This window comes from Tachypleus tridentatus, chromosome 2, assembly GCF_004210375.1.
Source record: "Tachypleus tridentatus isolate NWPU-2018 chromosome 2, ASM421037v1, whole genome shotgun sequence".
Lineage (NCBI taxonomy): Eukaryota > Metazoa > Arthropoda > Merostomata > Xiphosura > Limulidae > Tachypleus > Tachypleus tridentatus.
Window position 1 is genome coordinate 110560376 of NC_134826.1, and position 15898 is coordinate 110576273.

Here is a 15898-nt window from a genome sequence, read left to right on the forward strand (position 1 = left end):
CATTTCCACACAAGCAGGGGCCTTCAGTCAATAAGGATGCTCTCTCCAACATGCCATTGTAGCTAGCTGCTGTTTGACGCCTCTGTATAACCTGAAGCTCCATTGTTCCATGGAAGGAGAAAGCGCCCCAGATCATGATAGAACCTCCTCCACTGTGTCGTGTAGCAAATGTCTCTGGTAGGATATCCTTATTATGCCAGTAACTTTGTAAGTTATCTGGACCATCCAGGTTTTTTTTTTTTTCTCATCAGAGAACAAAACCTTAAGCTGCATTTTACGTCCGTAAGGGCCTCAATCTTGTTCGACGATTGGCTGGTGTCTTGACGGACAACTAGTCGAATCCTCTTGCTCAACGCCGGGGAAATTTTCTTGGGTCGACTTCTTGAAATTCTCGTTCCGTATCCCTCAGGGTCTTTTTAAAAAATTGCAAAAGCAGTTTTACAACGTTCATTCTCACCAACGATGGCACATTGAGAGAGACCTTGCTTTGCAGCTCGACAATTCTGCCACGTTCAAACTCTGTCAACTTTTTAGCCTTTGCCATGTTTTTACCCAATGTAACACAGGAGATGTCGGTGAGAGATGTTGAGAACGCTAATGCTTGAACATAAATGACAAAATTTCGTTACGTTTTTACCGATTAACGCTTTGTTTCAGTATGGTCTTAAACTTTTGACCAGCTAGTATTTAGGCTAAATTCATAGTGTTCACATTTTCCCTATTAAATGCTAAAAATTTTTTTTTATTTTCATTTTCCCTTTTCTTATTTTCATCTTTCGAAGCTCTGCTCAAATACGTGGTTGAGTTTAACAACGCAAAACGTATATCTTTTCTTTATGTTCATTGGTTTTAAGATTTTGGTCAGCATTGTATATATCTATATATGGAACTGCTTTTGTACAATCATGGGCAGCAGAGACATTTGGAAATGTTCGAATCTGCCAGCTACAAAAAAATTTGAAGAGTGGGGAAAGATTTGGCCTTTCTGACTTAAATTTATTTTCATATTGAAGGAGTTAAAACTTAATATTGAAGTTTCAACTTCCTTTGGTTGTTTACTAGTTGCTGACCGTGCCTTTATGTTTTTTTTTAATTTGTTAAGATTTCAATGATTTTAGATCTTTAATACAATATATATGTATATTTATATATGTGCTAAAACTTTACGAATAAAATTTGCAAGTTGAATATATGTAATCAAATTATTATGATTCAAGATGTAGCTTTGTATATTTTATTCATGCAAAGACACCTTTTTTTAATACACGTATCTCTAATCGCATATCTTGCAAGTATAATATTTTACCTTCTAATTGCTGCTACGTAAGTAATTTTTATGTATAAAATGTGAACGCTTAGAAATACACGCTAGATGTCAGTCGTTGTGTTTAGCCATGTGTAAAAATGGCAGGAACGGATAGCAGCGATGATGAGGTAAGTTATTCTACTATTGAATTTACAAATATTGTTTATACTGAGACCTATTTCCAAACTTTATAGTAACGACTTTATGTTATGTTTTTGCCGGTAAACGTACTTTTGCCATGGTTTGCAGTATATTTTCGCCTGTTTCTGAATCATTAAATATTACAACTTACTAATTGTAAGTGTAAATAATGTAAATGTTTATTAGCAAAAAATAAAATACCAACTACTGAAAACAAATCCTGATAAATGTTATCTGCTGTGTCTACAACTTACGAGATGTTTGTGCAGTCAATGACAATAATTAAAAGTAATAGCATTGCGACAAATGAGTAGACTTAAGAATCAGAATTCAACCGCGGTATTTCTAAGCGTTTGTATGTGTAATATAATGATTAAAATTGAACATTACGTTTAGAAACTTCAAAGCAAAACATAAATGGCTGAAGTAAGTCAATACACTTTTCACTCTTAATTTATAATTGATATATTATTTGGTTTTAGGCATGAAGTATTCAGTGAAGTTTCTTGATTTTCGGAAAATAGTTGAGACTGCTGTTACAGGTCACGGTAAATAAAGGAACCAAATATTCAGATATATATCATCAGTATATAAACGTCTAAAATGCAGTTTTATAGTTTAAAGGAAAAAATAAAGTAAATACACCATTACTAATGGGATTAAAACAAATTGTAACTACTTAAGAAAAGTCGTACAATTTTTTTCTAATGATATTTATATCTGTATGAAGGATACTATTAATATGGGTGTATGGTTGTATATTTCTGGCTATTTATGTCTATAATTTAAGACAGGTTTAAGAACATAAGTGAAAAGCAAGTCGAAGTTATAATACTGCGTCTTATTTTATATCCAATCTTCATGGCCAGGTGGTTAAGGCATTCTACTCGTAAGCCGAGGGTCGCGGGTTCGAATCCCCATCACACCAAACCTGCTTGCTCTTTCAGCCGTGGAGGCATTATAATGTGATGGTCAATCCCACTATTCGTTGCTGAAAGAGTAGCCTTAGAATTTGCGGTGGATGGTGATGACTAGCTGTCTTCCCATCGGTCTTAAATTGCTAAATTAAGGAAAGGCTAGTGCAGATAGCCCTCGTGTAACTTTGCGCGAAATTCCAAGCAAACCAAAAAAAAATCCGATCTTCATATTAGTTTCCACTGCTGTTCATTGGGTAGTTAACTAATAGGTAAGCTTGAGAGGCTTATAACACTGAAATCCACGGCTCGATTCCACGCGGTGGACAGAACTCATATAGCCCATTATTAGTCATGGGTTTAAATGTTATTAACGATAAACGAACAAAGTGTTTACTGATAGATACAAGGTGATCTATCAAAAAGGTTGTTTAAGAACGTAAATTGTAGATCTAGAATGCTTTGATATATATTTGTTGGTTTCTGTTTGTGGTTTATAAGTTTGATAATTCATTTTTGGTGACACCTTTAACCTTTTTTTTGCACACTACACAAAAACAGCAACAATAACAAAAGTAACAGAAACAAACAACAAAACTAATGTTGGAATGAAAGTATGCAGTGTATGTGTACTATATATACGCTTTAAGTTATAAATGTACCTTTGTTAAAAGCGTGAAATAAATGTGTATGGAACATTTCAAAACTCCCTGAAAAACGTAGGATTAAGTTAAATAATCGAAAATTCCGTGCTACAAAATGAGTCAAAATAATTATTGGATAGAAAGTTGACTTCTATAATGGTATTCATGGTCATGTAAGAGATCACAAAATAATGTCATTATAACCAGTCTCACACAAGTATGCACACATTTTGTAGCAGGTATCTGTGTGTACCATCATTTAGTTACAGTGATGATGTAAAACAGGTGGACCTACTATTGTTAAGGGGAAAACAAAGACAGGTATGGACTGTTTTCTCGAACGTTACAAGCAAATTCCTTTAAGAAGATTTGTTTTTTGTTTTGAATTTCGCGCAAAGCTACACAAGGGTTATTTGCGCTAGCCGTTCCTAATTTAGCAATATAAAACTAGAGGGAAGGCAACTAGTCATCACCATCCACCAATTCTTGAGCAACTCTTTTTACCAATGAATAGTGGGATTGACCGTTATATTATAATGCCCTAACGGCTGAAAGGGCGAGCATATTTGGTGTGACGAGGATTCGAACCTGCGACCTTCAGATTACGAAACGAGTGCCTTAACCACCTGGCTATGCCGGGCCTTTTTAAAAAGATGAACTCGGAGCAAGACGATGCAACATTTGATGCTGAGCTTAGATATTCTATACTGTGTGTATGAGAGCATTTTGACAAGGAACAATTTGATGATGAAGTCGTGGTTGTCAATGTCTTGCGTTGTAGATTTGATTCTATGCTAAACTAAGCAAACTATAGGGCCGAGTCAAAGCCCAGAAGTGAGGCACCCATGACATTTTGGCCATCTATGCAAGTAATATGAAGATGATGCACGAGAAAAATGTTTTGAGCAAGTCTTCTGGTGTTTGCGACGAGAAACTCCTTGACGTGTGTATTGAGGGCCTGCTAAGTGAACCGATTTGGTATCAGATAAATTTCATGGACATCTCGTCTCAGATGAATGGAGTTTCTGTGGCGTTATGACTCCAAGTGGTCACAAAAATTGTTCTAGAAAAGAAGAAACTAGCATCGGTAGCTCCATCTCTGTGAGATTTGGTAATCAACTCATGCAGGTGCAATATTTTACTTGTATGCACTGTTACAGTTACTTGTTAAGGATATTAAAATGGAATATTACAACATATGGAGAGTGAGTGGTCACTTCCAGTGGTGATGATATGAAAGAAGAAGGGAATTTAAAGGTTTTGTTTGGAATTTAGCAAGGTCAACATGACACCATACTTGATGTTTTCTTTTGCTACGATGTTTGAACCAATATCTGCATGTATTAGAAAGCAACGTTTGGTTTAGATTTGTGGATATGGCTACCTTAACTTGACCACCACAGTTGACTAAGACTGCTTTTTAACTTGTGAGATGGACTTTATGAATTTCACGTCATGCCATTTGGACTGTGAAAAATGCACTCACCATTTTTAAGAGGCTGAAGAAGTTTACATGTAAGGGCTTATAAAGAAAAGGTTGCTCCATTTGTGAATGGCTTGTTAACTTTTTATCTCACAATTCATGTCACAGCTGAGAACATTAAAATTGTATTTCAGTGCATCAGTATAGCAAGGTTATAAGTAAAACTAGGAAATCGTGCATTTATGCTAATTGAATTTGAGGTTTTCATTCACGTTTTTAGTAAGATCAGAGTGTCCATGCTTTCTGTAAAGATTGCAATAGCTAAGACTAAATGATCTTTATACAGTTTTTATTATTGAAAGTTATTTGCCAGTTTTTCCAAGGTAGCTGCATACCATTTTTTCACGTTGAGTAAGGTTGATGTGCACTTTTTTATGGATGTAGGAATGGAACATATGCATTCCATTCCTTGATCATTGGTCATCTTGTTTTTGACCGGTACTGAAGTTTTTTTTAGGCGTACTGCTTTGATGCGCGTACATGCAGTATATCCGTTATAGGCATAGAATATTGAAAACGTGTTTGGGTTAAATCTTGAAGTTTCTCTGATTATCACTGCTATTATTTTACTGAGTTGATAGAGCGGGAGCTTCTTTTATACAGGTGAAAACATAGTTAATTAATTTATTTTTTTTAATTTGCCGTATACAGCCACGAAAGAGCAGTGAGTCAGATAAATCCCAGGATTTATCCCAACTTCTGTGAAAATTTGTTTTCCTACTAAAGAGATATGTAATGTACATTCTACGCATCATATATATAATGTAACCCTGATAAAAAAAATTTCAATTTCTCTGGGATGTCTTATCGATATATTTGTATGCATAACCTTAGTTATATATCTTGGGATGCGTTTCAAAGCAGAGGTACTTTCTATTTGATACGTTACTTCGAGATCTGAATGCCTCACACGTAGCAGAAAAAAATATGCTTAGTTTAAAGCGCACCCGATTCCGATTTTTCGGCTCTGATAGATATTCTGATTGTCATAAATGAAACGTAATTTATTGATAACAACAAAGCAAAAACGCTAACGAAACATACTTCCAACTGATCAACATTGTATTTAGTTTCTATAAGTATATCTAGTATTACAATATTCTAAAATGTAGTACTAAAATATCGCTAACAATGAGGATACTCAATTGAAGAAATGCATTATAATCATTATCAATTTTAAATGTATAATATTCACACTATTCTTTAGAATAGTATACGAAATTAATTCTACTGTTTACTGGGTTAGCTTTTAGTTTTTGATCTATGTGATAGGTTAGCAGTAAGATTCTATACTTATATATTGTTGAAAAATATCTCGGAACGCCTGTTATGCGTTTTAGCACTTTTACTAATAAAGCAGAGAATAACGTTTCGACCTTCCTAGGTCGTCTTCAGTTTAACCTGAAATAACAAAAGTATATATAAATTAATATTTCTTATTTACTTTGGAGAGCAATCACTTTCATACAGCTGTCTGCAGGCAGTGAAGGGTGATATAAATATGGGACGTTGTGGGCTTGAACCACCCACATCTCGCTGTCCTAATTTTTATTTCTATATCTGTTGCTACACTTTTATTTTTTATGTGAGACTGGCGAACGGAGGTTAAGACTGATAGACGGTGTATCCCCACCACAATGTGGATTCTACTTTCGCAGTTACCTCCAAAACCTATGGTATATTTTATAATCCAACATTTTAATGTGTACCTTGGGATCTTTTCAGTTAGTGTAGCATTTTTTGTTTTGGCTTATTTTTTAAGTTATAACAAACTAATATAATTAGTCAGAGGTTTGGATTTATTCTTTTTAACGCAGTCCTTCCTTGTGATTTTGTTTACGTAACTTTATCGAAATGTATTTATTTTCACTAAAATATATACACAGTAAAACCTGTCTAAGGCGGAATCGTACTGGACCGAGTAAAATTTCCGGCTTGAGCATGTTTTCCGGTTCAGACAGTGAACATGCATTTCCTTGATTATATATAATTTTTCAGCGGAAAGTTATTATATTGTTTATGCTGTATTTACTAGAATAAGAACAAAAATATACATTCAAAATATACATAAATACACAAAATATTGATCAAATTTATTTGAAGAAAGTGTCCAGTTTCAACTCTTTCGTTGTTTTAATGGGTTTTCTCATGCGGTTAAAAGAGAACGTCAGTTCTACTGCCTTTTCATGAAGTTCATTTCCCCCCTTCATTTTTGCATAGTGTTTGTTTGTAATTTCGCACAAAGCTACTCGAGGGCCATCTGTGCTAGCCGTCCCTAATTTAGCAGTGTAAGACTAGAGGGAAGGCAGCTAGTCATCACCACCCACCGCCAGCTCTTGGGCTACTCTTTTACCAACGAATAGTGGGATTGACCGTCACATTATAACGCCCCCACGGCTGAAAGGGCGAGCATGTTTGGCGCGATGGGGATGCGAACCCACAACCCTCAGATTACGAGGCGCACGCTTTAACACGCTTGGCCATGCCGGGCCATTTTTGCATACAATTTGATAGTGTTAATAACACTTCCGATTAAGTAGGAATTTCTATTTCCTCACTATCTTTTCCATTTTGTTCATCTTTTGAATCTCTTACAGTTACCATTTTGAGATTCTATTATAGATTTTAAATCAATTTCATCGGTTTCTGTTAAAGCATTCTTGTCAATGTTCACAAAACTTTCCGCGTTCAGAGTCATCTGCATCAGTCTTCTCAACCAGAGTTTGGATTTCACTAGGATCGTCATAAGAAACAACTTCACAATAAATTCAGTTTTGAAAGCACTTTATAAAGTATTCATCTTCTACGCATTTGATTGAATGACTTGAAATGCAATTGCATCTAACACGTCAATTTTCATGGTCATTTCAGATGCCCTCTTACGTCGTCCATATTTGCAATAATATGCTGAAGCATCAATTATTTCAATTTTATACACTGTATAATTCCGTTGTCTAGTGGCTGTAGAACTGATGTTGTACATGGAGGTGGAAATACTAAACGAATATTTGAAAGTTGAACTTTTGGGTGACAAGTTGCATTATCTGAGAAAAGTAGAATATTCCTGTTTTCTTGTTTCATTCTTTTGTTTAATTTGTTCAAAAATTTCTCGAATATAGCACTTGTCACTCACGCTTTATTATTCGCTTTCCATTCCACAGGAAGTTGATTCTTCCTTAAATTTTTGAAACAGCGCAGATTTTCACTTTTACCTATGACTAATGGTTTATCTAGTTTTCCATCAGCAAATGCGACCAAAAGTACAGTCAATCGATATGCAATCTCCAACTTCACGAAATTTTTATTCTTTGAGCATGTAGATTTGCAATTGGGGTCACGATTTTCCCGTTTTGGTTCCGTTCCCGTCACGGAGAACTTTTTTTTTTCCTTTTTCAGGGTGCAGATATGTCATGCGCGGATCTAATGCACTGGCACCACGGATAATCGGCTGGTATTGTTAAAGCAGTCAACTGTTGATTGAGGCGATGTACTTAATGCTGTTCTTATATCAGGCTTAATAGATTTGCTGGGCTCGCATATGAGATTATTTACTTAAAATGTTTGTGATGTAGATTTCTTTTGTTTTGCATTTCTTACAAAGCTACTAGAGGGCTATCATCGCCAGCTGTCGATAATTTAACGGTGATAGGCTTTATGGAAGGCAACAAGTCAACACAACCCATTAACAACTATTGGACTACTCTTTTTACCAACGATTAGTGGAATTGACCTTCATATTATCACTCTCACAGTAGAATGGGTGTGTCAATGTTTATCTGAAAACATAGATTTACACTTAGGCATTATTTTCACGAGTAACATGTCTCTCTGCAATATTTATAATACGTGTTTGTGAAATTTTGTTTAGAATACTACATACCTCACCTGTAGAAACTGCTTCATCCAAAACCAAAAGTTGCATTACCTGGTTTACGTATTCTTGCATGAACTCTTATTGCTCAACGTATAAGAAATAAAATATCAATGCGTTTTACTATTGTACTGCTTATTTATTTTGATTTTATCGCAAAGCTACATGAGTACTATTTACGCTAGCTGTATCTAATTTAATAAGGGCAACTAGCATCACTACCTACCGCTAACTCTCAGACTATTTTACTAGCGAATAGTGAGATTGGCCGAACATTATTACGCGCCCACGTTGGAAGGGCGAGCGTATTTAATGTGACGAGGATTCGAACCCGTGAACCTCAGATTACAAGTCGAACGTTCTAACCACCTGGTCATGCCGGACATGAGTTTTGTAATATTTTGTTTGACAACGTTTATCAACGTGGGACTTACTAATGTAAGTCTCTTGAATTAGTAGTATATTTTTGGCTGTAGTAACTCTGATTTTGTCAGCTAAACTTACTTAATTTGCTCCTTGTCATATTCAATTTTTAATTGAATTAATGTGTTTGATCCATATTAATCTAGCCCTTTTGCTCTGGTTTTGGTTATCCTTCACCCTTGGCAAAACAGCACAACTGAATTAAAAACATTATAGAAAGTAAACTTGTACGTTTTCTTGTGTACAGTACAAAATACTTCAAAGTTGAATATCATTCCATAAAACAGTTTTTATACATCTTTACAAAAATATTAAGCTTTGATTTTGTTTTGATTTCAGTGTGATCCGACGAATTAATTTGTATTTGTCAATTTTCTTTTTCATGTAATGACATGGCTCTGTCATAGCACCTCAGGAGGAAAGTCGAAATATAAATAAATGAGAAAGAATCTTTCGAAGTGTATTTTTTTTCAGCTTTAGTTCTTCACCGGAAATATAAAGTTTCAAATTAAGGCCGGTATTATCATTACGGAAAATTATACTCTTGAAGAAGGCGTAGCAACCTTGAAAAGTCCTTTGGAGTTCACTGTAGTTTTATTTATTTATAATTACAAGTGCTATCTCCCCCAGTGGCCCAGCTGTAAGTATGAAGACTTATAACGCTAAAACCGGAGTTTTGATATCCGTGGTGTGCACAGCACAGTTAATTCATTCTGTAGCTTTGTGGTTAAAAACAAACGAATGTGCACTATGCTCGACTCAGCATTACATATATGTAAAAAAAAATGTAAAAAGTCGAAATAGTTGTGAACTAAACATATTCTCGTACCTTTGAGCTTCAAACAAGTGTGGTTGTATAGATTTTAGCGAATCTGTTTCTCAGCCTCAGTGTCAATGGGTGATGTGAGTATTTCTGTAAATATCAGCTTTGAGAGATCGTGGCATCATGATCTTACAAAGTATTAAAAATCTCTCATTTTATTATTGAATCTGAAACTAAAAATTTCTCCCGGTAATTTGTTTGTTTTGAATTTCGCGCAAAGCTACACGAGGGCTATCTTCGATAGCCGTCCCTAATTTAACAGTGTAAGACTAGAGGTAAGGCAGCTATTCATCACCACCCACCGCCAATTCTTGGGCTACTCTTTTACCAACGAATAGTGGGATTGACTGGAACATTATATCGCTTCCACGACTGAAAGGGGTGTGCATGTGTGGTGTGACGGGGATTCAAACCATTGACCCTCAGATTACGAGTCCAGTGCCTTAACCACCCGGCCATGCCGGGCCGTCTTCCGGTAGAAGTTAGAACAAAGTGGCAAGCTTGTCATCGTGTATGTGACAGAATATCACACCTTAATAAAAGGCTCACGCATCGCCCATAGCCTCTTTAAGAGAATAGTTCGACAAAATAAAGGTATGATGATCAACACTCTAAACAAAATAATAATACATAAGAAAAACACATTAGTACTTAGATTTGTCGGTCTTTAACCGTCTGCATTAAACTAGCTGCAAAATAAGTTAGTTTGATTTAATTCGATTTAATCTGTTTACACACACGCTATGTATCAATAATTTCATTCGCTAACAATGTTTTCAACAATGATGATATATTTGAGGCCCGGCATGGCCAAGCGCGTAAGGCGTGCGACTCGTAATCCGAGGGTCGCGGGTTCGCGCCCGCGTCGCGCCAAACATGCTCGCCCTCCCAGCCGTGGGGACGTTATAATGTGACGGTCAATCCCACTATTCGTTGGTAAAAGAGTAGCCCAAGAGTTGGCAGTGGGTGGTGATGACTAGCTGCCTTCCCTCTAGTCTTACACTACTAAATTAGGGACGTCTCGGTGCAGCGGGCTAACAACCTACTCACTTAAATACCTGTTGAAGAATCCGCAAGCGATTGCGGCCCTATGTTCCTTGATGGAATCTAATGGTGAATGAATGAATGATGAATGATATATTTGAAGATGTTTGTGCGATGATTTGTTCTTGTTTTGTTCTGAGCTTGTTTAAAGTGTAATAGCCCAAGAGTTGGCGTTGGATGGCGATTCACTAGCTGCCTTCCTTCTAGTCTTATACTGCTAAATTAGGGAGGGCTAACACAGATAGCCTTAGTGTCGCTTTTCGCGAAAATTCAAAACAAATAGCACTTCACAATAATTTTTTTGAAAAGTTTTTGCTGATTGTGACAGGTACCTGGTGGGTTTGTACAAATATAGTTTTGGTTTTGCTTCATCACGTAGGAACTCTGAGAAATAGACAGTAAACAGTTTACCGGCAATAACGTACTTAATTGCGTTTATGTTTTTAATACGCTATTAAGTTCAACATATTGAAAAGTGTTTTGCTCCTGATTTTCGTTTGTATTCAATGTCCGGTGCATAACGTTGCAGTGTCCAACAGTAGTCAGCAAGCATTGACGGATTCCAGTTGCCCTGATATCGTTTTTCTATTGTAGCAATGTCCTGGTGAAACCTTTCATCGTATTCGTCACTGACAGCACCGAGATTTGCGACGAAGAAGTCCAAGTGTGAGTGGAGGAAATGAATATTGAGTGACATGTTGCACTTCATTGTTTTGTTTGCTTTGAGAAGTTTGTCTACCAGCTGAATGTAATATGGGGCTTTGTAATTGTCAAGAAAATTGTCAACAACGTCTTTGAAGGCTGTCCAGGCAATCTTTTTCGGCCCAACTAACAGATCTTCGAACCACTTGTCACTCATAACATGTCTGATCTGAGAGCCAACAAAAATGCCCTCTTTGATCTTGGCGTCAGTTATTCTTGGGAACGTCTGTCTTAAATAACGAAAACCTTCGCCTTCTTTGTTCATTGCTTTAACGAAATTCTTCATAAGTCCCAATTTTATGTGAAGAGGAGGCAAAAACATCTTTGCCGGGTCGACAAGCTGTTCATGCACCACATTTTATCTCCTGGAACTAACCTTTCACGGAGTGGTCAACTCTGTTTAGAATAATGTGACTCTTTGGCTCGACTGTCTCATTCACAGATGAAACAACAGTACTTTGTATAGCCGAGCCGCAGTCCCAGTAACAGAGCAACGATTTTCAGATCTCCACAGATATTCTAGTTGTACTTGTACTGGATGTGCTTCAGCAACATTTCCATGTTCTCGTAGGTTTCTTTCATGTGGGCTGCATAGCCAACAGGTATTGAAGGGTGAGAGTTGTCACTGCGTAACAGAACAGCTTTGAGGCTTAACATTGATGAATCAGTAAAGAGATGCCATTCTTGCGGGTCATGGTCACAACCCAAAGCAGAGAACAATCCTTCGATGTCAACACAGAAACAGAGACTCAACTTGTGCAAAGAATTTGGTTATATCATCTTGGCTTCGAAAAACAGAAATTTTCGTACCTGGTGACAGCAAACACCATTCCTACAGTCTCGAACCCAGCAATTCGGCTTTTACTTTTGACAGACCTAAATCTCTGACCAGATCGTTTAATTCTGACTGTGTTATGAGATGTGGATTGCCTGAGGAGTACGGTTGAAAATCCGGATTAGTGTCACTGCCAGTTCCCTGCATTGCAGTTTCTTCATCTGGTTCGTCTAAGGTCCGTTCCTCTCCTGGTTTCGGAATTGGAAGACTGTCGTCATGTGGCACGGGTCTCATTGCTGAAGGCAGATTAGGGTATTCAATTGACTTCTTGTTTTTGGTAGAGAAACCAGACACATTAGTTAAACAGAAGTAACAGTCCGTCACATGGTCTTTCTGTTTTCGCCATATCATCGGGACAGCAAACGGCATTGTCTTTCGAGTGCCTCTGAGCCAAGCTCTCAGACAGACAGCACATGTCATACAACGAATGTGAGGCGCCCATTCCTGGTCTTGATCACCAATTTTACAGCCGAAGTACAGATGATATGCTTTCTTCCCAGGAACAGTCATTGAGCGTCTCTGATGACCAAGCGTATACTCGCCGCAAATATAGCAGAATGTATCGCGGCTGTTACGACGTTGACGAGACATATTGACCGACACCAATCGTCCTGTAAAACGTCTATAACATCTAACTTGCTTGTTACAGTGCTACTGAGGCAATGCTATATTCTGAAACAATGCGTACACACTATAAGGTCTATATTAATCCAATGAGCAGCATCTGTTTATGCAAGCCACTTTTATAGCCTGCTGAAACAGTGTAAAGCTGACTCCGGGCTGCATACTTCCACAGAACAAATTCCAGCCTGGCCTGATTTCATGCCTGGACATTGTTGTTGTTGTTGTTTTTTGAATTAAGCACAAAGCTACACAATGGGCTATCTGTGCTCTGCCCACCACGGGTATCGAAACCCGATTTTAGCGTTGTAAGTCCGCAGACATTCCGCTGAGCCACTGGGGGGGCGCCTAGACATGCCCAGACTGCACAAACCATTGTTCATAGGTCTCTTGTAGAAACGAAAATTTTTGGACACAAATATCAGAAAAAACATGACAAAACTGAAGATTTCGATGAAACAGTACGTGATGGGCAAATTTGGATGTGATTTTCGTGATCAGCAGCCAAACATCTATAAGGAACACCCAACAGTGTTCAAGAAGCAAAAACTTTGTTATGCAGTGTAGTTATTTAAAATATATATATATACTTGGAAGATCACGCCTGTTCCATGTATATATCGTATATTCCAGGACGTCGATGTTTATCATATTAGGTGGTATAATGTTTGTATGTATGAGAAACCTAAGTTTAGTTGCACAGGTAAACTAAAAATAAGAGAGATAATAGTAATAAATACAATTGCAAAATGAACTTTTATTATCAGAAACTACGTATGTGGAGTTCTAACGAAATTGAACTACGAACAAATAAAATATTCGTGAAGCTTCGCGGTAAACAATTTTTTAGTGTAAACTACTACCTTGTCTTCCATCAGATGTTTCTCAAATACATAGTATTTGCAGGTAGTCTAGCGAACATTCTTGAAATAATATGATATGCAGTTGGCCTTGAAGAGAAACATGTACTGGTAAATGTTACCCAATTAGTTTTAGGCTTACCCTTTAGCCTTATTTGCCGTGAAATCAAAATCTGGCGTGACTGGAAATTTGAATTCAATTTACCAGTTTAACAAAAGTTATTTGATTTCTTAAAATGGAAACGCAAGTACTAATTTTATTTCTATTTGCAATTTCATAATCAAAAACATATTTTTAAAATTGAATTTTTTTCGTGTTCCATTGTTTAAAGTTTTAACCTGATCATTGTTTCGTGGTAAAATTACAAACTTTTTTATTCACAGGCGTAATTTACGTGGTTGTATTCCTGTAAAATTTAACATATTAAGTAATTTACATTGATACAGTTTTTCTTGGTCTAAATCTCTAACTCTGTTTCTAAGAACCCTTTTTTCTTCTTGACATTGCCAGTTACATCGTTATTTACTGCATCAACACCTTTCGAAGTTGAAATTGCTCCTTCGACCGCATATTCACCATTTCAAGAAGTAGTGTTGAAATGGTTATATTTATATATATATTGTTTCAATTTATATCTGTACATTATCATTTGAGCAGCACGTATTATCTAGAAGTCCAATGCAAGCATGTTCGTCAGAAGGCTTTTGTCCTTCGACAATGCTTAATAAGTATTCTGAAAACAGGCTTTGAATGCCTGCATTAGCATTACTTACATGTTGTAATCCTATGTTGGTTATTAGCTTTCTTGTTACAGAATATTGCCATAAGGGTAACCGTCTTATTGTATTGGTAATATCTAGAGCCATCTTTGGTACAGTCGGAAGGATTTGACGAAAATTACCACAAAGAGAACAATTTTTCCTCAAAGAAGGAAATCTACTTGCATTATGTCTAAGTGATCAATCTATAGTAGATATAGCATTCTCATGAGCCATTGCAACTTCATCCCAGACAATCAACTATGTTATTCTTACCAGTTCTGTACTATCACTCTTTGACTTTAAATTGCAAGTTGAGTTTTCATCAGTATTTATTGGAAATTTGAATGTGTTTTGTAATTTCTTGTCATGAGGATGGCAACTGTTCAAGCAATGTCATTCCTACTTTTTACTTTTACCAGAATAGCATTATACAGAAAATATTTCCCAGATTCCTCGTTGATCGTCAATAAAAATTGCACTTTGAACATTTTTAATTTACAGCTTGTATCATTTCATCGAGTACTGTTATGTTGGTTTTAACTTGTTAACTCGCTCCTCAACACTTATTTGATATGTAAATGTATTTAGTGCTAACTTTTTACGAATGATTCTTGTTGTTTTTACTCCATCTTCATTAACAAATGCTTCAGACAAATTATTGGCTGCTAGAGTTGTGCACATTCCAGAAACCTTTCAGTATACAAAAAGGGTATAATTCACCATGTCATCAATAAGTTGTAATGAATTATCACAGTTCTAATGGCAAACTTTGAATAAAGGATCTTTACTGAGGTTTTATTTGGGTTCATTTCAAAGTTATTCATTTATTTGACTCATTATGTACTAAATCTTTGTAAATAAGTTCCGCATCTAAGAAGGTATACTGAAATGGAAACTTCCGGTAATGCTTGTCGAAATCGAGTCATTTTGTAATGTTTCATGAGATGCAACTTTGAAGGTGGTAATACTGCAAGAAATTCTTTGTGCAACTTCATGTTAAAGTTAGCCAGCTTTACTCTGTTGTAGATATATATTTACAATTTCTTCCATTCATTGTTTACTGTTCGTCATTTTAATATTTATGTTTTTAAAGCAAATATATACTCTGCCATGCCATTTTTCAAAGTATTTGTTTGCTTATTTGACAGCGTACTTGAACATACTTAAATGTTTATATGTGCATAAAATTTCACACAAAAGTAGGGATACTAAAAAAAATAACGAACCCATCCATTATTCAATTCAAAATTTTCCTTTTTATCCACCCCACCACTGTTACGTCGTCGATACACCATATAACCATTTTTTTCAGTGCGTCATATATTGTGGAAACATATTATACACTTTCCTTTTTCCATGCATACAATATTGCGTTTCAGTTCTCCAAATGTGACATGAATCAAAATAACTGTTTTGATTGAACTCAGGTTTATTTTCTTTATTTGGAATTCTTGCACAAGTAATTTCAT

At 36.2% G+C, this 15898-nt stretch overlaps 1 protein-coding gene across 2 annotated transcripts in view; it reads left to right on the forward strand.

Moving 5' to 3' along the window:
- The first annotated feature begins 1362 nt into the window (after positions 1–1362).
- The window catches only part of LOC143244832 (tetratricopeptide repeat protein 39B-like), a 69131-nt gene continuing 54595 nt past the window's right edge, over positions 1363–15898 (forward strand). The window contains exon 1 of one of the 2 annotated variants that reach the window (XM_076490221.1): positions 1363–1434. In XM_076490221.1, the coding sequence (XP_076346336.1) occupies positions 1405–1434 (30 nt within the window). In that variant the 5' untranslated portion in view covers positions 1363–1404. Of the gene's footprint in view, positions 1435–1929; positions 1996–15898 lie in introns of those variants that run through there. The other variant, XM_076490222.1, reaches the window with a different exon arrangement.